This window comes from Zootoca vivipara, chromosome 1, assembly GCF_965207765.1.
Source record: "Zootoca vivipara chromosome 1, rZooViv2.hap1.1, whole genome shotgun sequence".
Classification (NCBI taxonomy): Eukaryota; Metazoa; Chordata; class Lepidosauria; order Squamata; family Lacertidae; genus Zootoca; species Zootoca vivipara.
The window spans coordinates 105,195,205-105,223,072 of NC_142582.1; the positions used below are offsets into that span (position 1 = coordinate 105,195,205).

At 46.9% G+C, this 27,868-nt stretch overlaps 1 protein-coding gene across 1 annotated transcript; it reads left to right on the forward strand.

Moving 5' to 3' along the window:
• The first annotated feature begins 210 nt into the window (after window positions 1–210).
• Window positions 211–22,986, forward strand: JDP2 (Jun dimerization protein 2). Its single transcript, XM_035108255.3, has 4 exons — window positions 211–778; window positions 13,590–13,813; window positions 19,536–19,640; window positions 21,821–22,986. Exons 2-4 carry the CDS (start codon window positions 13,613–13,615, stop codon window positions 22,004–22,006), a joined length of 492 nt encoding a protein of 163 aa, XP_034964146.1. The 5' UTR covers window positions 211–778; window positions 13,590–13,612; the 3' UTR covers window positions 22,007–22,986.
• Window positions 22,987–27,868: the final 4,882 nt, after the last annotated feature.

The window sequence follows — 27,868 nt, forward strand, 5'->3', positions numbered from 1 at the left end:
CAAGAGCCACTAGTGAAGCTCCCCGGCCGCCCCTTCCCCAGCCCCGCGCTTTCTTTCTAAAAAAAAAAAAAAAAGGGAAGGAGATGCTGGGGTTGAAGCCCGCCTGGAAGTCACGCCCTCTGACCTGGAAGCCCTCTCGCAGCCTTTCCCCAGCTATGTTACGCAACGAAAAGTTGCAGGCAGGCATTCTGCACATGCTCAGAGTCGCCCACTCGCATTATGTATGCCTTGGCTTGCGTCTGCGCCGCTGATCCCCGGCTCTGAAAACGGGTTCCGGGGCTGAGATCCGGCCTCTTGCCTTCTGCAAAGAGGACAGTCGGAGGCGGCGGGAACAGGCGAGCGATCCTCCGCGCGCTGCCCGTGCAAGTGGTCCCGCCCCCCCCGGCCTGCGCTCTCCTCCTCTGCGGTCCCCTCTTCTCCTCCCACCTTGACGTCTGGAGCTGGCAGCCCGGCCGGTTCCGCATTCCCGACCCCTCCCCGCAGCCCAGGGGCCGCTATATAACTGGGGCTGATGCAACCCACCCAGCCGTCCGACAGAGCCTGCGGGAGGGACGGCGAGGGAGAGAGTCGACTGGCAGTGACGGCGGCGGGGGCTGCAGCCGCCCAGGCGTCCCCGGGGCCGCGGAGACACCTCCCGGGACCGGACTGCGCTCGGCACGACGGGCCTGCAGAGACAGGCCGACAGCCGCTCCCGGAGCTGGGCGGCTGCAGGGGAGCTGAGCGCGCAACCCGCCTCCCGCTGCAGCCGGGCCCCGGGGGCACCTTTGCCGTCAGCTCGGTGGGTACGGAGATGGAGCGGGCGGGCGGGCGGGCGGGCGCGGGGGTTGGGGACCGCGGGAGCTCTCTCTCGGAGGCGGCGCCTCGGACCTGACTTTGGGCAGATCCGGCTGGGCCTGCCTCTGCTCCGGAACGCAGCGCGCGTGGAGCGCAAGCTTCTCCCGGGGGTCGCAGCCCTTTACGCATCGGCCGGGGTCCTTTCGTTACCGGATTGCGCGAGCCTTACCGCAGCCTTTGGCCGTCCTGCCCTTCTGATAGTCCGGGTGACTAAAGAGCGGGACTTCCCTGCAGCTCCAGGGCATTCTGTGGGTCAATTGGGGAATTATTGTAACATGATCTGATGGCTTTCGTGATTGAAGGCAGAACCACGGGGCTGTAGTTACTCTGGATTAATTGATGCGGAGTTATTACAGCATGGATGCTTGTGTAGGAAGCGCAAGGATCCGTCGGAAGTTTTCTCCCTTGCTGGCTTCTCCTTCGGGTGCCCATGGGGTGCTCTCCTAGCACCTCATTGTGACCCAGAATCTTGGGCTGGAAAAGGACCTGAAGGTAGACTAATAAAACTTGAAGCACCAAGGCCTATGTAGGAGCATCTTAAAATAATCAGTTGGTAGATTGGAGCAGGCTTTCCCAACCCAGAGCCCTCCAGATGATGGGAGTTGCGGTCCAAAATGTATGGAGGCTACCAGGTTGGGAAAGGCTGGACTGGAGCATGGCTAGGGAAACTGGCCCTCCGCGTGTTATAGAATCATAGAATTGTAGAGTTGGAAGGGACCCCCATTCGACATCGAGTCCCAACCCTCTGCAGTGCAGGAATCTTTTTGCCCAATGTGGGGCTCGAACCCATAACCCAGAGATTAAGAATCACATGTTGTTTGACTCCCAAGTCTTATCAGCCCCAGCCAGTGTGGTCAGTGGCCAGGGATAAAGGGTGCTGTAGCCCAATCTGTGGAGGATCAAACTTCCTCATCCCTGGAATAGAGTGTGCTGCAAGAAGAGGGCATGGGGTGTGTGGGTGTGCATGCTTGATCATGTGTACATGCATGCATAAGGCGCCCCAGGTCAAAGGTGTCTGGTGGGTGCAACATGGCTTACTTCAAGAGCTGCTTGATGTTAACTAAGTGAAGACAGCCACACTGTAGAAAAAAGTATTTTTGGTGCAGTTTTAATGTTTCCTTTTTAACATAGTTGCTGTTAATCCCTTTTTTGTCTCCCCTGTCTCTCTTGCACCCTTAATGTGGGGAGCCCTCTCTTATTCTGCACAACCACAGTTTATTTGCTGTCACTTTCTGCTGCCCCTCCTCTTTTCCCCACCCATCTGCATCCCCACATCTCTCACCTCTCTCCTTCCTTCTGATTTTTTGCTCTGCTTTGTCTGCCCTGTCCCAAGCCACACTCTTTACTAAGATGCCAGAGAAGCACACCAGGCCCTCACTCCCCCAGCAGTTTCCCCAGGAGCCTTCGATAAAGGTGGGCTCTGTAGGCTGGCTCCAACAGGCAGGGAAAACAGACATGAGTGTGGACAGTTTTGATGGGCTTGGTGGCAGCTTTTCTGTTCCCACAACAGTATGGGAAAGACTTCAAACAATGAGCATGTTGAATTTGCCCAGGGGGCTGTAGATAGGGAAGGGTAAGCCAGGGACACTGGCCATATAATCAGGAGCAGTGTAGAAGTGCCTGCTGTCCTGTACAGTTCTGTTGTCACTGTTGTTGTGTGTTCCTATTATCGGCTTCTGCCATGAGGCACAGTCACCCCCCTCTATTCGCCTATCTGTGTGAAGCTGAATGGATAGTGTGAGTAGATGTTTTGCCTCTGGGGCTGGGCCATCCTTGGGTGCCCCGCTGTTACTTAATCTGAGGCAGTAGGATTAGGCCCTGCCTAGAGGAGCTACAAAAGCAATTTCTCAAGCTTGCAAGTTTCACAGCTTTGGGCACGTCTGTTACTTTAGCCACGCCTTCTCTGGCATGTTAAGGAGGGCATATAGGTTATGGTTTTGCAGACTTGCATGAGGCACATCTTCCTGGGACAGCCAGTTTTCAGTGTCAGTGTTTCACTGGCTGCTACAGAAAAACTGAATGAACTAGATGGACCTTTTGATATGACCCAGGAAATTGTTTCTTATGCTTTAAAGGAGATTCTGAGTCAGCAAGGTTTTTATGCACATAGAGCAGTCTTGCTGATGATTCTGAATGCATTGAGATGCATATAGGGCCCAGATCCACAAATGGGAAATAATAATAACAAGTGCATAATTTTGGCTTAGGACAACCTTCCCCAGCCTGCTGACTTGGACTTCCATCTCAGACCAGTATGACCAATAGTCAGAGGATGGGAGTGCAGTCGTTCCATCTGGAGGGCACCAGGTTGGAGAGAGGCTCTCTTAAGTACTGCAGTATGTTTTTTTGGTTGACGACTGGGACCAAGGGATTTTCATTCTGTTTTGCAACATGGAGTGATGGTTCTCTTCTGCAGACAGCTTGTTTTCTTCTTCACTTCATTGGTCTGTGCAATGTGATAATGCAAAATAAACTGATCTCCGCTCCATCTGAGCTCTTGTAGTTTTGCTACCCAGGGGATTGGTGTTGCAAATGTGCTTAGTCCATGGATGTTCCTTCTTCTTCCAGTTCTCTTAAACCTGCAAAGGAAAGGAGTCTCTTGCGTCTTAAACAAGCAGAGGCAGTCTTCAGCTCGCTTTAGCAGTTGGGCATAAAGTGGGAATTCAAGCCGCAATCCTCTGCTCCACTCCATACAGCAGCTCTCTCTTTCCTCCACTCCCTGCCTCTGGTTGTAGAGAAATAGGTTGGAGATCAAATTGAGAGGAAGGAGAAATACCAAGAGAGAAAGAGAGAGAGAAAAGAGCAAGCAAGAGCCACATTATGTTTCCATTTTCCTTTTAATGAAGGCCCTGTGGAGGTGTATTTGAAAACACAGGGTCTCCTATGCCCTCAAGGTGGGTGAGAACACTCTCTTGGCTGGTTCCAGGGCCATATGCAACGTATGGTGGCCAATGAAACGGGGCCTGGCTCATTCTGTTGCTTGTCTTGGCAGCTTGCTTCATGGCTTGTATTACCAGCCCTGGAACACAACCACTGCCAAACTCTCTCAGTGTGTGCGTGTGTGTGTTGGGGCTTGGAGAGCTTAGCAGAGACAAATGCTTCACTGAGTCAGGCTAGGAATTTTTCAACTTGTTTCTTGAAGCCTGCATGAAAATTATCTGCAGGCTTTTGCCAGAGATCTCCACTGGGACTCTGTGAGCCTGTGGGGGCGTCTGGGATACCAGTTGTTAGGATGTCAGATTCTTTGTGTAGTTTCTGACAGTTTAAAATGCCCATTTGCGTGGGTGGGGGAGACAGGACATAGGGCTTGCAGTCCAAATCCGCTCCCCCCCTTTTTTTTGCGAGGGGCAACAGTTGGCTGTCTGGGGATTACTTGGCGTGCACTGGAGGGTTTAACGAAATTCCTGGAGAAATGAAATGCAAATTGGCTGCCTTTTGCCCTGTAACCTCTGACATTTTATGCTGCTATTGCCCGCAGGGAATATCTCATCCCTTTCACAAATGCTTGCAACTTCCTCATTGCAATATGGTCCACATCACAATGGTCTTAGCTCAAGTAAGATGGCACTACCTGCAGAAGAGACAACCTGGTTCTCCACCCAGGATTTCGTCCTCCTTCCTCCTTTGCTGGCATCCTAGGCTGAGCTGGTATATTTGCTGATGCTTAAATAATGATGCTGAATGTTGGAAGTTTCAAGGCAGATGCGAGAAAGTACTTCTTTACACAGCACATGGTTAAACTATGGAACTCGCTTCTGCAGGAGCCTGTCATGGCCACCAACTTAGATGGCTTTAAAAGAGGATTAGACAAATTATTATTATTAATTATTATTTATACCCCACCCATCTGGCTGGGTCTCCCCCGCCACTCTGGGCGGCTTCCAACAAATACCAAAATACATTAAAATATCACAGATGAAAAACTTCCCTAAACAGGGCTGCCTTTAGGTGTTTTCTAAATGTCAGGTAGTTGTTTATCTCCTTGACCTCCGATTGGAGGGCATTCCACAGGGCGGGCGCCACTACCGAGAAGGCCCTCTGCCTGATTCCCTGTAGCTTTGCTTCTCGCAGTGAGGGAACCGCCAGAAGGCCCTCGGCTCTGGATCTCAGGGTCCGGGCTGAGCAATGGGGGTGGAGACGCTCCTTCAGGTATATAGGACCGAGGCCGTTTAGGGATTTAAAGGTCAGCACCAAAACTTTGAATTGTGCTCGGAAACGTACTGGGAGCCAATGTAGATCTCTTAGGACCGGTGTTATGTGGTCTCAGCGGCCGCTCCCAGTCACCAGTCTAGCTGCCACATTCTGGATTAATTGCAGTTTCCGGGTCACCTTCAAAGGTAGCGCCACGTAGAGCGCATTGCAGTAGTCCAAGCGGGAGATAACTAGAGCATGCACCACTCTTGTGATACAGCCTGCGTACCAGATGGAGCTGATAAACAGCCGCCCTGGATACAGAATTAACCTGTGCCTCCATGGACAGCTGTGAGTCTAAAATGACTCCCAGGCTGCGCACCTGGTCCTTCAAGGGCACATTCAGGACCAGGGAGTCCCCCACACCCGCCAGTACTTCTTTCTTGTCAGGATTCAAGAAGAAGGTGATTGATGGCAACTAGCTATGATGGCTGGACAGGGCAATCATGTAGTCATGCAATCATGCTTCTGAATACCAGTTCCTGGAAACCATAGGAGGGGAGAGTGCTCTTGCACTCAGGTCCTGCTTCCCACAGGCATCTAGTTGGCCACCGTGAGAAGAGGATGCTGGTTTAGATGGGCCATTGGCCTGATCTAGCAGGTTCTTCTTCTTCTGTTAATGTGTTCAACTTCAAGTAAGTCTAGTAAGTAAGTCTAGTAAGTCTAGAAGTAACTTGTTTCCAACCATTTAACTAAAAGGCTTTGAAGAAACGTCCTCTACATTACTTTTGACTCCAGGGTTCAGATGGCTCTTAGGGAAATGTCCCCAGATGCTTCCTTCTTGCCGGTATCACCACTGCCCACTTGCTTGCCCTCTCCAACTGGGCCCTTGCAGAGGCTGGGAAAGTGCAAGACAAGAGGAGAATGTAGTTGTTCCAGTTGCCTCACTCTTGTCCCTGCTTTCATTCTCGGAGATGCCAGATGAACAGGCAACCACAGCAAGGAAGACTAGGAGGCTCCAGGTGTTGGCAGTGAGACCTTGCGAGGGTTTAGGGAGCCTGGGAAGGTGTATGACAAGGACATTGTGCAATGCTGGCTGTGCTCTAGATACAAGGAATGGCCTTGGAGAACTCCTATAGGCAAGAAGACTGCATTAAGGTTTTGTATGTCATGGCAGCAATGGTGGTAGGATCTGAAACCTGGGGGCTTTCTGTACCTATGAGCATGTTTCCTTAAGTTGCAGTTGGGTCTGAAGCCTGTAAACCTTGGAGTGAATATTGGCTCCACCTCCTAATCTGCTATAAGTATCCACCCCTGCCTTAGCAATGAACAGAAAACCTCTGAGCCAGCCCCAGATTTATTTGGCATGAAGCTTGGTAGGCAAGGACCTCTTTCTTTGGATGCAGATGAGGTAGAAAGCAGTTGATGAACACTGAAAATTAAACTAAGGTCTATCAATATTTCTCAAACTTGGGTCCGCAGCTGTTGTTGGACTACAACTCCCATCATCCCTGACGACTGGTCCAGCTAGCTAGGGACGATGGGAGTTGTAGTCCAGCAACAGCCGAGGACCCCAGTTTGAAGAACACTCACAGTGCCTCTTTGCAGGCAGGCATGTTCTCCCCTCCATTGTACACATAGACCTGGCCAATGTGGAGGGCTGGTTCTGGTGGCTTCAGACATTTGTGCAACCATTCTCTCTTCCAATAGAGAAGAGGGGTGAGGTAGATCGTGCATGTGCTCTAATAGGAATGTGTGCTTGTTGCTCCAATGTGTGAAAATGTTCTACAGAAGGCATGGGGGAGCCTGTGGCCATCCAGATGATTTTGGACTCCCAACTTCCATCTAGAGGTCAACAGGTTCCTCAACTCAGAATTAGGCCTGAGTTAGCAAGGTGAGCAACAAAATCTTTTCTGAAACCTAGGCGACTTGGAAGTTCTGAGGTTCCATCTGCCCTGAGCTCAATTATGAGAAAGGGTGGCATAAAAATACCATTAATAATTCAGCAATAACAGAGGCCACTTAAAAATATATATGAGAGTATTTAAATTAAAATTTCCTTCTTGCACACTGGAAAAGTTACCATTCACTTCCAGAATAAATTCTAACCTGGAAAGGGGATACTCATATTTTTCTGCCTCCAGATGATTCTGTTTGTGGGCAATACTCTATTAAAAGACTTGTTGTCTCCAAAATGGGTTTTTCTATCAGAGGTGCGTGTGATGATCCTCTTGGGGCCAAAATAGACATGACAGCCACAGGTCCATGTGTCAGAAAGGAATCTGGTGCCAGATTGCTGTAAAGGTGGAGAGGGACACAACTGAAAGGAAGGCATGAGGTGAACCCGCCTCTCTATTTCCATTCCAAACCACTTTTTAAAATGGCATTTCCACAGCAGGAATGCATTCTGGAATCCAGGGCCTCATGAAGAGGTTTTAAAAGGCAGTTTTGGTAAGAAAAGCACAGGCAGACTTCTGATGTGTTTTAAATTAGCTGCCATCCCATAGGGATTGCGTAGAAAGCTGCCCTTATACCGAGTCCATCTAGTTCCATATCGTCAACACTGACTGGCAGTCGTTCTCAAGTCTTTCGCAATCTTACCCGGAGATGCTGGGGATTGAACTTTTGAGACATTTTGCATGCAAAGGAGGTGTTCTGTCACTGAATATGTGGTAGAGCACATGCCTTGCTGTTAGGAGACACCAGCTCCAATCCTGGGCATCACATTTGAAAGGATCGACTGGCAACAGAGCTGACCCACCCATGAGGCAAGGTAGATTTTTATTCCCTCCTTGTTCCCAATGTAGCTCTTCCCTTACTGCTTCTTCCCTGGCAGGGAGAGGGGCGCCATCTTGTGATTTGCTTCAGGCGACAAAATGTATTGAGCCGGCCCTGACTAGCAGGTGACGTGAAAGACCTTCTTTTCCTTCAGATCCTAGAGAGCTGTTGCCGGTCACAAGCAGGCAAGATGAACAGCTAGACTGGCCTGATATATGACACTTTCCTACTGTCCTTAGCAGGCTTCATGCTATACAAACCAAGATGTAAGTGGGCTAATATCAATAACTGCCTTCCATATGGCAGAAGCAATGTACTGTGAATTAACTCTGGACCACCTTTATGGCCAGATTTTCTTTTCCCCACACATTTTAATTACTTTTAAGTTATTTGAAATTGCCAGTATGGCAGGTTGTGAGATACTTTGTGTGTGTGTGTGTGTGTGTGTGTGTGTGTGTGTCTGTCTGTCTGTCTGTCTGTCTGTCTGTCTGTCTGTCTGTCTGTCTGTCTTGCCAACCTAGCGAAAGTGAACAGACAATCTGAGGCAAATCAAGATTCTCAGTTTCCCTCTACACTACAGGAAACAGGGCCTGCATTTCAGCTGGCAGGAAAGAGTCACACATGCATTCCACCCCCCTTCCGTGTTTTACCACATAATTAATTAAGGGCTTGATGTTTCTAGGCCATAGCTGTCAAGTTCTCCCTTTTTTAAAGTGAAATTCCCTTATGCTGAATAGGCTTCCTCGCGAGAAAAGGGAAAACTTGACAGCTATGTTCTAGGCAGATAACAAAAATGCCCTGAAACCTGGGGTGGGTCTACATACAGGTAAAGCCTGCTATAAGTCAGAAATTAAAGTGTTATAACAAAAGAAAAAAACATGCTGTCACAGAGGAGGCGCTGCGCTCACACATGCTATGGAAAACCACAGAGAATTATTATTTTTGCTCTCCAGCACCACCTGGTGTTGCATGTTTATAACGCATTCAAAACGCTGGGGTTTTTTTTAAAAAACTAATGTAGCTGAGACTCTGGTCATAATCATCCCCCCACCCCTGCAATTTTTTGCAAGTTTCTCTGTAAGAAACGTGAGATGTTAACAATATGTTTAAGGAGTTCTGAACAGGCCCAGAATTCAAGTACAGCGTTCTCTCCCCTTGCCTTACTTTAGTGGAAAGGTTAGCTTACTGCAAATCCTATCTCCTCCCGATTTCGCTAACGTGGCAAAACAGCACAATTCTATCCTGAGGGAGCATAAGGGAAGACTCCTCAATGGAGACGGGCCTATTGGGCAAGTGGGGCACTGCCCCACCAAGCTCAGCCAACCCCCGTCCACCATGGCTCCTTGGCCTCCATGTTGCTTTTGTAGAACTCTGCTGAGAGGAGGATTGGGACAAACCTAGTCAAATGCGGGCCCATCCAGACTTCCCTTTGTTTCTAGGCACAGGCCCGCACTTTAAAGCTCCGTATCTGATTTTCGGCTCGGTGCCTTCCCTGGGAAAAGCAACAGTTTCACTGCTAAATCGAAGGAAACAGCAAATAGGGTTTCCCGTGGATTGCCGTTTGCAATCCAGCGGTAAAACGTGGACTTTCCCAAGGAAAGTACCAGGAAACAACAACAACAACAAAGACACACGCTTGGACACATAGCTTTAGAGTGCGTACTTGTGCCTGGAAAGCACAGCGCAAAAGGAAATCTGAACGAGCCCTTTGGAACCAGAATTAGTTGACTTTGTCTGTCCTTGGGTTTAGGTCTGCTTGCCATTGGTTCTGGCTCCACCTACTGTCAACATCCCTGCCTTATGCCTCCACGCCCCCCTACTGCCATTGTTCTGGGGTTTTCCAACCCACCTACCTCGCCCCACCAACTTGGCAGGGGGCAGGAGGAGGAGAATTGGGGGAAAGCCCTGTTGCGAAATCCTTGTTTGGGCTTTAGCTAGCAGGACCCCACTAGCTGTATCCAGCCCATAACATCTTAATCCAGTCTGTGCCCTGTATGTGCGCTTAGCCTCCACAGAAGCGCAAATCTCATATATAGAGTTCAAAGAGAAACGGCGGGGTTTGTAAACTGCATGTAGTAGCACACAGGGGAGGGAGGAGATCACCTGCATGATTCTGGATAAATCATAGAATCATAGAGTTGGAAGAGATCACAAGGGCCATCCAGTCTAACCCCCTGCCAAGCAGGAAACACCATCAAAGCATTCCTGACAGATGGCTGTCAAGCCTCGGCTTAAAGACTTCCAAAGAAGGAGACTCCACCACCCTCCTTGGTAGCAAATTCCACTGCCAAACAGCTCTTACTGTCAGGAAGTTCTTCCTAATGTTTAGGTGGAATCTTCTTTCTTGTACTGTAGTTTGAATCCATTGCTCCGTGCCCGCTTCTCTGGAGCAGCAGAAAACAACCTTTCTCCCTCCTCTATATGACATCCTTTTATATATTTGAACATGGCTATCATATCACCCCTTAACCTTCTCTTCTCCAGGCTAAACATATCCAGCTCCCTAAGCCGTTCCTCATAAGGCATTGTTTCCAGGCCTTTGACCATTCTGGTTGCCCTCCTCTGGACACGTTCCAGCTTGTCAGTATCCTTCTTGAACTGTGGTGCCCAGAACTGGACACAGTACTCCAGGTGAGGTCTGACCAGAGCAGAATACAGTGGTACTATTACTTCCCTTGATCTAGATGCGATACTCCTATTGATGCAGCCCAGAATTGCATTGGCTTTTTTAGCTGCTGCATCACACTGTTGACTAAAGACAAGTTTGATTGCTATCAGAGAGGTAGCAGGTTTCCCCAAGTTAAAAAAGTTTTTTATTTTTTTTAAAAGGCTACAAGAACACAAATGTGAGGAAGTGGGGGAACCCCTCTCCTCCCAAAAAACCCTTCAAAAATGGCTAAACTTTGTGTTCTGGGGAATACGAAGATAATTCCAAAATATGAATGGCGGCAATATGACACCCATGGTGGTGTCTGTAGAATTAGTAATTGCCTGATTTCTAGACATAGCTGCCAAGTTATCCCTTTTTTTAAAGGGATTTTCCCTTATGCTGAATAGGCTTCCTCGCGAGAAAAGGGAAAACTTGGCAGCTATGTTTCTAGAGGGCAAAAGTGTATTTATCATGAACACAGTTGATAATAAGAAGAAGCTGAGGCTATAATCCTAAACTCAGGGCCAGCTTACCTATAAAGCAAGCAGAGGCAGCCTCCTCAGATAGCAGAATCCCACAGAATAGCACACTCATGGGTGCCCTTGCTGTGGCTGCTGGAGAAGCGAGGCAAAAACGGTGGCAGCAGCTTCTGGTGAGATCCTGCAAGATCTCCGGAAGATCTCATGCAATCTCATAGGAAGCCTGCCGCTGTTGCAGGACCCTAGAAAGTGAGGCTTTGGGGGGGGGGCAGCACCTTCCCGTTCTGCCTCAGGTAGCAAAATGGGCCGGCCCACCTCTGCATGGGAGCAAGCTGTATTTGAACACCATGGAACGTGAATGCAGAGAATTGCGCTGAGACAGCTGCATTAGATCTAGTGACTGATAACAGCTTTTTAGTCAATAAAGTATTGATTTTAAATTATCTATGAATTAATCAACTTATTGTTATTCATTTGCACCCCTCCATCCTAAAGTAGCAGGGCACATTACAACAATGAAAACGCAATGTTAAAAACAATGTTTAAAACACCTTACAAGCATAGAAAGAAAGTGAGCCTTAAAAATTTACAACTTGCCGTGACCCTGGGAATAGTCTGTTAACTGACACTTCAGTTAATTATTTATTTAAAAAATGAGAAGGACCACCTCCACCTGGTGGCTGCCATCTTGAACCTCATCTCAGAGTAAGAAATCCCCCGCTCAAACAGAATTATACAATTGTTTTGTTTTATTTTGAATCTAATTAATAGGGTTAATGAAGATTGAATGGGGGTAATTAACTGTAGGGGAATTGATTGAATTTTGGAGTTGGATCTGTGTAAGTGATTAATTAGGGTTGGACATTCCCCCCCCCCATTGGACCTTGGCTTATTTAACTTAGATTAGTGTGCTGTCAAATTTTTTGAATCTCCATTTTGGCGTAAAAGCCATTTTTAGACTAGCGTGTTTGTGAAGAGGCTTTGATTACTTCTATCATCCACCCTGCATTTTTCTCAAACCTGTTTGTAATCATTGTAAATTCTAATTGAAAAGGAGCTACTGATTTGGGGTGGAGGGTTGAAAATTCATTGATAAAAAAATACTTGATTTGAGGTTAATTGGGTGGACAGATTTGGTTTGCCTTCTGTGAAAATTTCAATTCCAGTAATCATTTCTAAATGGGCATATGCAATTTTGTACTTTATGGCCCTGTGCCCCAAATCTTTTAAGTACCTACGGTAGTTGCGCATTATTTCCAGTAAATAGGATTATGTTGTTTGTGTGCTTAACTCTGGAGGTATGTTGACCTGAGCTGTATTGAAACTAATGGCACATCAGTGTGCTTTGTGCTTAATTTTTTGCTGGATTCTGCCCGGTGTCCTGAGGTTCTATGAAATGCTATTTATATGTAGTGTCCAGTGGCAACCCTTAAAATTTGACTTTTCTTACCTCTTCTATGTTCTTTATAAAGTGTTGCATGTATTCTCAGTCACATCAAATGGCATTAATGGCAATTAATTTTTATCAAGTAGATCCTGTGATGCTTTCGGCCAGTCAGCAGGCCTCTTTCTTAATTTCAGACTAATTTTCTTCTTTCTAAAGAAGAAATACATCACTCTGTGTTTCTTATCTTTTACTCCATGTGGAAAGTTAGTTGTTCCCTTTCATTTTCTTATATGGAGATCTTTTCTCAGTCTCCACATAGAATCACTATTCCTAGCCATGAAGTTAATTTTTATTTCACTTCCTGTTTTCATTGTAGGTTTTTAGCCTAAGTTATCTAAGGTGGTATTTTGTGAGAAATGATCACTAATCTTCCTGTGGAGGGCTGCTCTCAGCAACGTAGCCAATTAGGATATATGGGAAAGATTTTTTTTGTTTCTGTGGTGACACCCTTATATTTACCATTTGCATTCAGGTTGATCATTTGTCTTACGGGTTTTATCTAGAGAGACACAGTACTTCCTAGTCTTAAGCAATCTGTGTAACTAACTGGCTAACTTCTTTCTTGCCATTCTGCCTTCCTCCTTAAGCTCATAATTATTGCTGAGTTCTGCATTAGACAATCATTGCCTCCTGTCTGTTAAAGCGTTAACTTCATAAAGCTGCTTTTATTGCCCTTTGGCATAGGAGTCAATAATTACCTCTTTTTTTCTGTCCACTGACCTTCTTCACCCTTTACTTAGCAGTGATAAAGGCTTCTTGCCTTACGTAAACATATGCAAATATCTAATTTTCCTGACATTGCATGTTAGATTACCTTGATAAAATGTTTTCTTTTTGTAGCTATTTCCCTGTGAGGCAGGTAGGAATTCTTCATGTTCCTCTAGATCAGGGGTGGGGAATCTTTGGTCCTCCAAAATGTTGCTGAGCTACAACTCCCACCAGCTCCAGCAAACATGGCCAATGGCTAGGGAGGATGGGAGTTGTAGTTCATCAACACCTGGAGTGCCAAAGGTTCTCTATCCTTGATTTTCCTCCAGAGTTTCTGGGTGACATTCTAGGAAGATGTCTCTGCCACATTGTGTGCAAGGATTCCAGTGTGGTATAGTTTGCATTTCCTGATACCAGATATTTAAGCAGAGACAGACAAATCATGCTGTTCCTCATCTACACTCTCTTTCCTTAAGATTTCAGAATTATTTGTTTTGCCTTTTTGGATTATCATTGCTCAGATTCCCATAGTGACGTGCGGTTTTCTCTTTCTCTTCTCCAGGCTGTGGGATTGCATAGCCTGCTATGATGCCCGGGCAGATTCCAGATCCATCCCTCACAGCTGGCGCTCTGCCTGGCCTTGGCCCCTTGACGGGGCTGCCTGGTACCACCTTGACAGCGGAAGAGCTGAAGTATGCTGACATTCGCAACATCGGGGCCATGATTTCGCCACTACATTTCCTGGAGGTGAAACTGGGCAAGAGGCCCCAGCCAGTGAAAAGTGAGGTGAGTTTCAAAAAGGGCCTGTTTCTGTATGCTAATTCCTTTGTGCTGTCCATAAGGAATGGTGTTCACAGGCCTTTCCACACACACACACACACACACACACACACACACACACAACAAAATTAGAATCGAAAAAGTCAGCTACCATGAACTGTAACTCTAGCTCCTAGTACAACTTTGAAAGCAAACATAGCTGCTGATTTTGCAAGTGTGTGTGCTGCACACCTCTAGTTTTGTTAAACCTTTCTTTTTTTCCCTTTTTCTTGTTATTGTTGAGGTGTCGGCCAATGGAAACTGGGGCACCACTGACTGCTGTTTTTATACTGACTGTTCTTTTTATACAAGAAGCTATGAATTTTATGATGTTTACTTTTTTAATTGTACTCATCTCAATCTCAAACCTTTATTGGCATATAGACAAAATTCCTAAAAGTTCAGTGCAATAAAATCACATGTGAAAATTGGCATTTAACATTTAAAATATTCTTGTATAACATTCATGGATCCTCATTCCGTGCTTCAGAAACCTGGCTACAATTTCCATCTTATCCCCGTCCTGGATAAACATTAGGAAGGCTACTGTACATTCATCTGACTACCACTCCCTGCTAACAACCAACTGATTAATGAACTTGTTGGTTTAACAATCAATCCCTCTTCCCAGAGAGCTCTGTGAATTGTAGCTCTGTGAGGAGAATAGGGGTCTCAGTACCTTTGCAAATTACAGCTCCCAGAATTCCTTGAGGGAAGCCATGACTGTTTAAAGTGGTGTCATAGTCATAGCTGCCAAGTCTCCCGTTTTTCGCGGGAAACCCCCGGATTTTAATTCGTTTCCCGCTATCATCCCAAATAGAGAAAAATCCCGGAAATCCCCCGGATTTCCTACCTGGCAGGGAGGCTCCATTTCGGGTGCCGCTCTGCCCATGTCTGGGCACTGGAAATCGGGCAGCGCCGGCACCGGAAGTTGCTCCTACTCATGTCCAGACATGCATAGAAGCAACTTCCGGTGCCGCAGCGCTGCTGATCCCGCATTTTTCAGTGGGAGACTTGGTGGCTATGGTCATAGTGCTTTAAATGTGTGGTATGAACATGGCCTTAAGTTTGTATGAAAAGCCACAGGGAACGTGGGGGTGTGGAGGTGGGGGCTTGTTCCAAAGGTACTTGTGAACCTATTTAATACAATCTTGCATTTCATGTTCAGTGTGTTTGGGTCCATACATTGGCTGCATTCAGAAGCCAGAAGTTGTGGTTAAGCAAATTAGTGTGTGCCCGAGCTGCAGGCTTGTGATTCAGTTCACACTTTACTTCTCCCTAAGTCGAGTGGGGAAACAAACCATCGATCAAGCAGGGAAACAAGCCCTGGATTGGCTGGCTTGGTGCCGCATCTTAATTGGCCATTATCCTTTGTTTCTTCCAGCAAAGCACCACCATGGAGCCAAGAACAAACCTTGGCCTCAGATTGTGGTTAGTTTGAAGATAATGCGGAGCCAGGCATGGTTTCTTTCTCTTCTAGAGAAAGGGAAGAGCAAGCAGAAGACCTCGAGCTGCATGCAGAGCCTAATTTGCTTAACTGTGATTTATGGTTTAATGTTGAATCCAAACATAGCCAGCCTCTTTCTCAAGATATTGCAAAACTGCTTTAAGGAAATATTGTTCCATCCTACCAGCTTTCTGCAATTAATTGTCAGATTGCTCAACAAATCCTTAATCAATAAAGAGCTAATGTCACAGCCAAGAGTATGAGCTGTGAGCCTGGAAGTCCCAATTTAAATCTCACCACCTCTACTAACTCCTCAGACAGCAAGCTAGTAGCACCGGAATAGCTCTAGAGCAGGCACCCCCAAACTGCGGCCCTCCAGATGTTTTGGCCTACAACTCCAATGATCCCTAGCTAGCAGGACCAATGGTCGGGGAAGATGGGAATTGTAGTTCAAAACATCTGGAGGGCCGAAGTTTGGGGATGCCTGCTCTAGAGGGAGCCAGCATGGCAGAATGATTAGTGGGTTGAACTTGAGCAACTGAGACCCACATTCTTTAGATGTGCTTCAGACCTATGTATTCCTCTCAGCTATTAAGTTCACTTGGTGAGCTTCAGCCAGTCATGTATATCTCAGCCTAACCTACCCTACAGGGTTGTTTTGAGGACAAAAGAGGGGAGAGGGAGACCATGCATGTTGCCATAAGCTTACTGGAGGTTGAGTAGCATGTGTATAATAAAATGGCCCTGTAGATAATCCCATGTATGTAATTCCTACGGCATTCAGTGGAATTTACTCGCAAGTAAGTGTGCATAGGCTTGCATCATTAGTCAAGCTTAACCATTTATTAGTCAAGCTAGGGGTATTTTTAGTTTCAGCCCCACCCCCAATCTCCCTCCTAACACCTGTAAGTTATTATAAAAAGATGAGGGTTGGTATTTCTTTCAAGTAATTAGTGATGGCTTTTACTTATGCAACTCAAGAGTTTTCTCACCCTCAAGAGAGCTATCATTTCTTCTGTTATCCTCAAAATGGCACATGCACTGAGGATTTGGGAAATGGTGTAGTTTGTATTTATCTTCTAAGCCAATTAAATTTAATCACTTAATCTTTTGATAGCCTTGGATACTTTCTGTTGCTTCTAAAGGCTCCATGCTCTAGTCTGGAGAGAGCATCCCTAAGCCAACAAGAAGCCCGGCTGATGCCACTCTTCACTGATGCCATTCAGGAAGCTTGGACTAGCCTGCTGGAGATGCAAAGAGTTTAAAATGAACAATATGAATATTATTTATTTTACAGTTAGTGTAATGTATGATTCTTTTGATTAGCAGAGGAAAAAGGTAGATTACTTTGCTCTTTCCTCAAGAGTTTGGATACCAAATAGACGTTTTGTTCAGGAGCGGAGGTTAAGACTTCTTTTTTGTACTTTACGAATTAGCAAGTGCCATAAGTACCAGTGTTGGAACTGAAATGAAAATGAATTTGCCGCTCCCAGTCACCAGTCTAGCTGCCGCATTCTGAATTAGTTGTAATTTCTGGGTCACCTTCAAAGGTAGCCCCACGGAGAGCGCATTGCAGTAATCCAAGTGAGAGATAACTAGAGCATGCACCACTCTGGTGAGACAGTCCGCGGGCAGGTAGGGTCTCAGCCTGCGTACCAGATGGAGCTGATAGACAGCTGCCCTGGACACAGAATTGATCTGCACCTCCATGGACAGCTGTGAGTCCAAAATGACTCCCAGGCTCTGCACCTGGTCCTTCAGGGACACAGTTACCCTATTCAGGACCAGGGAGTCCTCTACACCTGCCCTCCTCCTGTCCCCCACAAACAGTACCGTTACTTCTGTCTTGTCAGGATTCAACCTCAATCTGTTAGCCGCCATCCATCCTCCAACCGCCTCCAGGCACTCACACAGGACCTTCACCGCCTTCACTGGTTCTGATTTGAAAGAATGGTAGAGCTGGGTATCATCCACATACTGATGAACACCCAGCCCAAACGCCTTGATGATCTCTCCCAGCGGCTGCATGTAGATATTAAAAAGCATGAGGGAGAGGACAGAACCCTGAGGCTCCCCACAAGTGAGAGCCCAGGGGTCTGAACACTCATCCCCCACCACCACTTTCTGAACACGGCCCAGGAGGAAGGAGCGGAACCACTGTATGACAGTGCCCCCAGCTCCCAACCCCTCTAGACCAGGGGTTCCCAACAAAATTTTCTCGAGGACCCCTCATCGAGCCGCTATTGTGACAAGGACCCCCATTAATTCCTAATCCTAAAATTAAAAAGTGAGAGCCAAATTAAGAGTCTTTTCATATTTTATATTTATACGTTTTTTACAGTTACGATTTAGGTTCAATGGACACTGACAAGATCGGTTCGAGAGTCACTGACTTACTTGCTTGAACATCAAATGCACTATCTTCCTCTTCATCTGTAGGCCTTTGTCGTTTTAACAAACCACTTTTTAACCAATGGTCCATTTTTAACTACGCAAACTGTAGCTTCCGCGAAAAACAACGCTTTGGTTACACTACTGTTTTGCAAAGAGGCAGCGCGCGCCAGGGAGGAGGGAGGGGAATGGAGAAGACAGGGTACCTGCGCAGTAGCGCACAAATGAAGCTGACGCGCGCAAAGCATCTTGGGGAGGTGAGCGTTAGTAGAATGCGCGCGCTGCCTCTTTGCAAAACAGTAGTGTTTGTAAAGCGCCACCTAACGGCATACAGCAGAACTACTGCCTCTATCTAATTCTAGTTTTGCGCTAGACTCTGCTCATGCAGGAAGCGGCCAAAACAAAAAATCTGTTATCATACGAAATATATTTAATATATATTTTTTTCTAATAGCATCTTGCGGACCCCTCTGGCATAGCTCGCGGACCCCTGGGGGTCCGCGGACCACCTGTTGGGAACCACTGCTCTAGACGGTCCAGAAGGATGTTATGGTGGATGGTGTCAAAAGCCGCTGAGAGATCCAGCAGAACTAGGAAACAGCTCTCACCTTTGTCCCTAGCCCACCGGAGATCATCAACCAGTGCGACCAGGGCAGTTTCAGTCCCATGATGAGGCCTGAATCCCAACTGGAAGGGATCCAAATGGTCCACTTATTCCAGGCGTGCCTGGAGTTGTTCAGCAACCACTCGCTCAATCACCTTGCCCAAGAATGGAAGATTTGAGACTGGGTGATTGTTGGCCATATTGGCTGCATCTAAAGATGGTTTTTTCAGAAGCGGTTTAATAACCGTCTCTTTCAGTGGGTCTGGGAAGGCTCCCTCATAGAGAGAAGCATTCACCAACCCACGAAGCCCATCGCCCAGCCCTTCCCAGCTAGCTTTTATAAGCCCGGATGGGCAAGGATCAAGGAGACAGGTGGTTGGTTTCACTCGTCCAAGCAGCCTGTCCACATCCTCGGAGGTAACAGATTGGAATTGATCCCACGCAACTTGACTAGACAGAACCCTAGTACTCCCCTGCCCCGGCCCTGCTCCCATGGTGGAGTCTACCTCTTCCCAAATCTGAGCGACTTACATTGCAGGAGATCATGTGGCCTGTACTGGGCCCTGATGGAGCAGGTGGTTCCACTAAACTGCGAACCACCTGAAAAAGTCTCCTGCTGCTGTTTCCTGCAGATGCAATAGAGGCGGTGAAGACCTTGTCTTACTGTTTATAGCAGAGAATTCCCCCGGAGGCAGGTGACAAGAACAGTAGCCATAGTCAAAAGTCCTCAGTCAAAAGCTTCTTTATTTCTTGACTGGTCACGCAAGTATTTCTATTGCAAATATATACAAACTATTTACATGCCTTCTATATCTCTCCGGCTCAGTATAAACTCAGTGTGTGTGCTTTCCTCGTGCTGGAATTGCAGCCTGCAACTTCCTCCCTTTATTTGCACCTCCAGCTGACACCAATCAAGCCAAGAGTGCCACTTCCACACACTAAAGAAAACTCTGGAACCCTCTTTAAAGCTTCCAGGGACTTTCATTTGTCTCTTGAAGAATGTTTCCCTAACAAATAGTCCAGGGAAGACTACAGTGACCTGGTATCAAAAGAGGACCCTGTGGAAGAACAACCCCGTGGTTTTATAGCTAGGGTTCTGCAAGCCTGGACTGGGACTTAACCAAAGAGCTACATGCAAGAGGCATGTACCAAGGTTTTGTCCCGAGCTTCTTTCAAGGAGGCTGTTGCATTGCCTTTTCTACTTTTTTTGTCTGGTTGTAACGGTGTGCCTGTGCCTTTCCCTTTAGCTAGATGAAGAAGAAGAAAGGAGGAAAAGGCGCCGAGAGAAAAACAAAGTAGCAGCTGCTCGGTGTCGGAACAAGAAGAAGGAGAGGACAGAATTTCTGCAGCGGGTGAGTAGCTTCGTCCTCCTCTCCTCCCTCATTTTCTCACTGCCTCTCCATAGCTTCATTCTCTTGTCCAGAGCATGCTTTTAAGATGGGTAAAAATATCTTGAGGAAATCCCATTTCGTTGGAAGCCCTTGTTTTACTCCTCTGCGTGAGGTGTGAACAATTAGGGCACCAGTAAGGTAGACGTGGGTAGGGACGCGGGTGGCGCTGTGGGTTAAACCACAGAGCCCAGGACTTGCCGATCAGAAGGTCGGCGGTTCGAATCCTCGCGACGGGGGGAGCTCCCGTTGTTTGGTCCCAGCTCCTGCCAACCTAGCAGTTCGAAAGCATGTCAAGTGCAAGTAGATAAATAGGAACCATTACAGCGGGAAGGTAAACGGCGTTTCCATGTGCTGCTCTGGTTTGCCAGAAGTGGCTTTGTCATGCTGGCCACATGACCCGGAAGCTGTACGCCGGCTCCCTCGGCCAATAATGTGAGATAAGCGCGCAACCCCAGAGTCAGTCACGACTGGACCTAATGGTCAGGGGTCCCTTTACCTTTACCTTTAAGGCATGCATTCAACAATTTAAAATACTCATTTTACATCCTTAAGATATCAATGACTTCCCTCCTTCTCTTCCCATGGTTCATTTTACATATCATAAATCCCTGCATATTTTACAAGAACTATACCAATCAGTATTCCATTATTGCATCAATCAAAACTTATTTACACTGTTGAATTTATCTTAATGCTGCCAGCATTTTTAGCTGTACACAATTATTTCTCATACATTCAATGAACGTTTTCCAATCTTCTTTAAATGTATGTTGTTCTTGTTCTCTTATTCTATGTTAAGTCTTCAGGTTGTGCATATTCTGTCAACTTAAGTTACCATTCTTCTTTGGCTGGGACCTCACTCGTTTTCCATTTTTTGGCTAACGAAACACGGGCTGCAGTTGTAGCATACATAAATAACCTTTTTTTAACACCTGGGAATTTCAGTCTGAATTCCAACAGAAAGGACTCTGGGGTTGTTGTTGTTTTGGGGGGGGGAAGTACTTTTAAACATTTTTTCCCAATTCATTATGGATCATTTCTCTCTTTTTTTCAAATAAATTTTTATTCAATTTTCCAATTAACAAATTAAAATAAAAAAACAATATTTTATACAACACATCTTATATTTTCCTCTTACATCTTGCTCTGCCGAGCTGTGACTTCCCCCCTCCCTTCATGCGGGTTTCTTGTTAACTCCGTTTTTTGCAGTTCCTTTTTAGCTTTTTTAGTCAATTCGTAGGATTTATTTCAATCCTGCAAGTGTTTTTAAAGATCTACAGTTTTTCTCCATATAGTCCACATATTTACTCCAGTCCTTTTGAAACCTCGTCTCTCCTTGGTCTCGGATCTTGCAAGTCAGTCTAGCAAGTTCAGCATAGTCCATCATTTTCATCTGCCACTCATCGATTGTTGGTAATTCCTGTAGTTTCCATTTTTGGGCTAACAATGTCCTAGCCGCGGTTGTCGCATACATAAACAGTACTTGATCTTCTTTTCTAATCTCTCCTCCTATTATTCCTAACAAAAATGCTTCCGGTTTTTTTGGAAAGGTATATTTAAACATCTTTTTCAATTCATTATATAACATCTCCCAAAATCTTTTTACCTTATCGCATGTCCACCACATATGATAAAATTCACCATCTCTCTCTTTGCATTTCCAGCATGCTTTATCACTCATTCTATACATTTTAGCTAATTTAACTGGTGTTAAATACCATCTATACATCATTTTATATATATTTTCCTTCAAGGCAGTACATGCTGTAAATCTTAAAGTTTGGTTCCATAATTTCAACCACGCGTCATATTCAATATTATGCCCAAAATCCTTTGCCCACATTATGGATCATTTCTCAATACTGTTTTACCCTTTCACAAGTCCAGCCCTGCAGTCATTGTTGGACTACAACTCCCATCACCCGTGATCGTTGGTCATGCAGGCTGGTGCTGATGGGAACTGCAGTCCGACAATGTTGGCAGGGCCACCAGCTCCCCGTTGTTGCAGAAAGAAGCTGGAAAGGATCCCTGCATGTGACAGTTTCTGTGCTTTGTGTGTGTGTGTGTGTCAGGTGATGCTGGGGCTTCTGAACGCATCGGTCAAGCAACTTAACACCCCCCCCCCCCGTTTCTCTGCTTAGGAATCTGAACGCCTGGAGCTCATGAATGCTGAGCTGAAGGCCCAGATCGAGGAGCTGAAACAAGAGAGGCAGCAGCTGATCCTGATGCTGAACCGCCACCGCCCCACCTGCATTGTGCGGACAGACAGTGTCAAAACCCCAGAGAACGAGGCCAACCCGCTGCTCGAGCAGCTGGAGAAGAAGTGAGAGGGGCCTGGTGGGCCAAAAGAACGTAGGCGGCAAAAAAGACAAAAAACCCGGGACCTTGGAGTGTCTCTCTTCCATGTACTGTACGAAGGACTGCGCACCCGAGATGGGTGCAACCAGAACACAGTGAGCTTCCTTGGGGATTGCACACGCCAACCAAATAGAGGGGATGGAGGAGAACGACCACAACAGAAACGCTCAGAGGGGGAGCTGTAGTTGGCTGCAGTTGTAAGGCTCAACACAAGGGGGCGTGGCAGCTGCTGCTGAGGAGGAGGATTTCCCAGCGCCCCGTCAGCTACCCATTGCGGAGCATCTCAAATCTGGAATGTTTTGGGGGTAGGGATGATGGGAGGTGGCGCTGTGGCTTCCCCGCCATCCCTCTCCCTACAGCTCCTGGTTGGCAATCAACATGGACACAAGGTTTGAACACTAGTAAGAACTAGGGTAGGAGGAAGCTGGAAGTAGGCTAAGCTGCGCAAGCCTCTGCTCCTTTGGGACCCTCCCTCTGCCCTCTGTGCTCTCCCCAGAAAGAAACCAAGAACGGCAAACACTTGACACAAGTCCTGCCTCATCGCTGGGCCTGCCTGTGGCACTGTGGCGCTGGCGCCCCCCACAAGCACACCCTCAGTATAATGTTTACAGCCCAGCTGTCCAGGCCATGCTTTTTAAAAAATGCACATTTTTACACTTTTTTATATTTTTATAAAGTTTTGTTTTTTATACAGCAGTCTCTATATGGATTTATATAATCACTAGATGTGATCCCATAGAAATGTATGTTATTCTGGTCTCTTTGTTACAAAATACATATGCCACAGTTATCTCCATTGTGTTACTTGTTCGGCAACGGGCCTTCTTTTCCCTCGGCATGCTGGGAAATGGGCCTGTGCCCTCCCCGTGGGCTCCACTACCATGTCCATCCATGTATGTCCTCCTTCATAATAGTCCTGTATCTCTCAGTAAATGTTAACTTTTACTTATCCACCTTCCATCATGCCTTCTGCTTTGTTCTGGATCTTGCCCCGTTAAGTTTTATCGCGCGTGAGGGTTTTGTGTACACTTTGTGAAGTCGGCTGGTGGTGGCTGCTGGCGGGATGGCCTGACCCTAATCAGGTGGGGTTCATTTGCAGCAGTTCATTTGCAGACACCAAGAACTAGAGGCTTTCAAGGAGAGCAGGGTCATTCAATTGGGAGATAAGGAATGCTGAGCTGAAGAGGGAGCTGGCACTCTCTCAGACATCCCTTTGTCTCAAGTGCTCCCTTCAGATTCCCCCCCCCCCCCCCGGATATAGTGGGGAGGGATTTTGGCCACAGTCGCACCAGCTACTAAGGAAAAATCAGTGTCAGTCTCAATTGTTTACATATCTAAGTGGTGCTGTTGCATCCTTAAGCACATGTTAGCCAGGGGGTAGCCAGGGTAGTGCCCATCCACTCCCACCAGCCCCAATGGACAGGGGTGATGGGAGTTACACATTTGGCTATAACTATGCCTATATTTATACCTGCATACATAAATGTATTTGAATCCAGGGAAAGCTGAAAGTGACTGTGCATGGGAGTGGGGACTGCTTGACACACTTCAGCGGGAGGCAGACAGGAGGGCAGCTCACATGTCATACTTTCTTCCTAGGTAGGAAGGAAAGTGTACGCCTGTCATGTGTGTGAAAAGCACACTGGTGCCCATTTACTACAATTAAACAAGTTTGGAGGCTGCAGCGTGGAAGTGGCTTCCAGAATGTTAATTGTGGCAAAAGAAACCGTTCCTTAATTTCATTTTTCACACGGGATGGTGCATGTGGCTCTTTCTCCTCCTCCTGTGTAAATCTGCTTTATCGTATGCGAAGCAAAGCTGATGCTTATTTATTTTAAATATTTCTAGCCTGCTTTCCCAGCACTCGGCAAAACCATTCATATAACTTATATACGAAATGCAAGTTAAATTCCAGGAGGACACAAGCAACACAATGCCTTTTGCTTGCTACATTGTCAAGCGTTCCATTGTTCATAATAGTCCAAAAGGGAATCTTGTCGCCCTCTGGAAATCTGCACATTTACTATTGTGGACTAGAGTCTATGTCATCAGCTGAGTAGCAATTTTCAGTTAGTAGGTATATAAAAGGGGAAAGATAGCTTTAACCTGGTTCCAGGCTTGTTTTTTGTATTTCACTTCCGTCTGCCCTCACTGTCCAATGTTTTCTTACTCCCAGGTATGAGGAGCCAGTGGCCCCCCAACTCCCATCAGCCCTAGACCCTACAATAGATGGTCAGGCTGATAGGAGATGCAGTTAAGCAACACCTAGAAGGCCATGGTTCCCCATCTTTATGCCATAATAATTTTGTCTGTCTTTGAAGCTGCCGGAGACTCATACATTATTCCAGCAAGAAACTCATAACAGGGCAATTCCTCTGGAATTAATAAACCCAGAGAGCCTACTGACCCCTTTGCAAGGTCTTCATAAACACTTTGCTGAAGTGGAGGAGGCACCTGCAGAGAAGGCCCAAGCCTTTTTGCAGTAGCTGCTTAAACTTCCTGGAATGAGGGTCGTTGGACTAAAGCTCTGGAAGGTGAAAGGAAAGGTAAAGAACCCCTGGATAGTAAAAGTCCAGTCAAAGGCGACTATGGGGTGCAGCGCTCACCTCTCTGTTCAGGCTGAGGGAGCCGGCGTTTGTCCACAGACAGCTTTCCTGGTCATGTGGCCAGCATGACTAAACTGTTTCTTGCACAATGGGACACTGTGATGAGTGCCAGAGCGCACAGAAACGCCATTTACCTTCTCGCCGTAGCAGTACCTATTTATCTACTTGCACTGGTGTGCTTTCAAACTGCTAGGTTGGCAGAAGCTGGGACAAAGCAACGGGAGCTCACTCCGTCGCACGGATTCGAACCGCTGACCTTCCAATTGGCAAGAGGCTCAGTGGTACTTTAGACCACAGAGCCACCTGCGTTCCTCTGGAAGGTGAAATGGGATGCACGGCTATAAAGAGGCTTCAGCACCTCCATTGCCAGTCGAAGGAAGCCCTGTTCTGCCAAGCCGTCGGTAATTTTACTACTGTCGGAACAGGAACGAAAACATTAAAGCCAGTTGTTGTGTCCGTCTATACTTTTTTTAAAAAAAAGAACTTGTTGAACTATAGCTGTTGTTGCCCTCCTAATTCTTGCTAAAGCGCTGTGTGCGTGAGGCGCCTGTCCTTCCCAATTAGCAGCCCCTGCTGAGAGGGCAGGGCCTGGCATGTTCCTGAGCAGAGCTAGACATATCACAGGGCAAAGAACAGCTGCACTGGGCCCCTGCCAGTGCTGCCACTTTGGCACTCCTGCCCGGGCCAGTTGCTACAGTGCCAGGTGTTATGAGTGGGCAAACCACTAAGCTAGGTGCTCCTTGCTGCCCTCGGCACCAACTTGGCTCCCAACAATCCTTTTCTGGCAGCTCTGAAGCAGAGAGAACAAGGACGAGCTCTTGGGATGAGTCTTTGCCACTGGAATTAAATCAGAAAGAACTAACACCATCTCTGGGTGACTGTGTTCTCTCAACGACTAGCACAGAGGAGAACAAATGCAAGGAGGTCTCCTCCGCCTACCTGCTGTCTGCCAAATGCTTTGGACTACAACTCCCACCAGCCTCAGCTGAAACATTTAAAGCAATTCCCTTTCAGTTGCCCCATTCACGATATTTCAGATAGCCTGTCTCCTTGATTTATTTTCTCTGATATCCTAGCCAGATCACCCACCCAATTCATATTTCCCTGAATGAATTACCCAGCTAGAAAAAGACTGGGGGACTACGCCACATGGCCACACTTAGCAATGCTCCCTGAATCCAGAAGGCTGTTGCATTTCTGCTTGTAATAGAGCCTTTCCAGGAAAAAATGTGGCAACCCTACTTTTGGTTAGTTAGTGTGACTGACTATAGCTGGGATTCCAGGCACTGGTAGTATTACAGATGGTACAGCATGTTCGGGCATCAAGGGATGCTGGTGGCAACACTTCGCCCCCGCTACGTTCGGTCCCTGGCCAAAGTCACCAACTTCAGAAAGACACTCTCTCTTATTCTGCAGGCATCCAATAAGCATATAGATCTGGCTTTCCCTGGAGTCACATGCCCAGGTCCACAAGAGCTCTTGTTTTTGCAGTTGTGAAGTCACTCCCAAACAACAAAGCAGAGTCCTCATGCCTTTAAGTACTGTGTGGCAGGCGCAAACCCAACAGGTGTAGTGCTTTGTATAATTGGGTCTGAAAGACTGTGTGTGCCATTGCCATGGGTCATGAAGCAATCAAAGGCACAAAGGGGCTCTGCCGGGCCTTGCTAGTCTGGACTTGGCTGCTTTCATAAAAGGTAAAGGGACCCCTGACCATTAGGTCAAGTCGTGACCGACTCTGGGGTTGCGCGCTCATCTCGCATTATTGGCCGAGGGAGCCGGCGTATAGCTTCCAGGTCATGTGGCCAGCATGACGAAAGCCGCTTCTGGCAAACCAGAGCAGCACATGGAAATGCCGTTTACCTTCCCGCCGGAGCGGTCCCTATTTATCTACAGTACTTGCAATTTGATGTGCTTTCGAACTGCTAGGTTGGCAGGAGCTGGGACCAAGCAACGGGAGCTCACCCCGTCACAGGGATTCGAACCGCCGACCTTCTGATCAGCAAGCCCTAGGCTCAGTGGTTTAGCTTTCATATAGCCACATAAATAATGACAGGGAAGCTCAAAAGGGCTTTTCGTGTCATGTGTGAAAAAAACCTTAAAAGGTGCTTGATACAATACAGTACTTTATTTTTGCTTTCGTGTCTCTTAGTATGGGACTGAAAAGCCCCCTGTTCCCCCCACCCTGCTGACTCTTTTCAAACTGATTCCGACTAAACATCAGGAAGAACCTTTTGACAGTAAGAGCTGTTCAACAGTGGAACAGTCTCACTTGGACTCTCCTTCCTTGGAGGTTTTTAAGCAGAGGTTGGATGGCCATCTGCCATGGATGCTTTAGCTGAGATGCCTGCATTGCAGGGGGTTGGACTAGATGACCCTTGGGTTCCCTTCCAACTCTACAATTCTATGATTCTATGATCAATAGCCTACTTCAGTACAAGGCAGTTTCCTATGTTGATCCTGTGATTGCCCATTGCTCTCAAGAGTCTCAGGCAGAGGAATTTCCCATTACTTGTTGCCTGACCATTTAACTGGAGGTGCCAGGATTGAATCTGAAGCCATTGATACACAAATCATGTGCTCTACCGTTGAGCTATCTGCTAGTCCCATGCTTATTCAGTTTGGGGGCCTTTTTGTTAGCAGCATGTACTGTTATACAATATATGTATTCATCAGTATAATTATTTAGGTGGTGCACAATACAAATTAAAAATGCATTTATAGAATCATAGAATCATAGAGTTGGAAGAGACCACAAGGGCCATCCAGTCCAACCCCCTGCCGAGCAGGAAACACCATCAAAGCATTCTTGACATATCCAAAGAAGGAGACTCCACCACACTCCTTGGTAGCAAATTCCACTGCCGAACAGCTCTTACTGTCAGGAAGTTCTTCCTAATGTTTAGGTGGAATCTTCTTTCTTGTAGTTTGAATCCATTGCTCCGTGTCCGCTTCTCTGGAGCAGCAGAAAACAACCTTTCACCCTCCTCTATATGACATCCTTTTATATATTTGAACATGGCTATCATATCACCCCTTAACCTTCTCTTCTCCAGGCTAAACATACCCAGCTCCCTAAGCCATTCCTCATAAGGCATCGTTTCCAGGCCTTTGACCATTTTCATTGCCCTCTTCTGGACATGTTCCAGCTTGTCAGTATCCTTCTTGAACTGTGGTGCCCAGAACTGGACACAGTACTCCAGGTGAGGTCTGACCAGAGCAGAATAC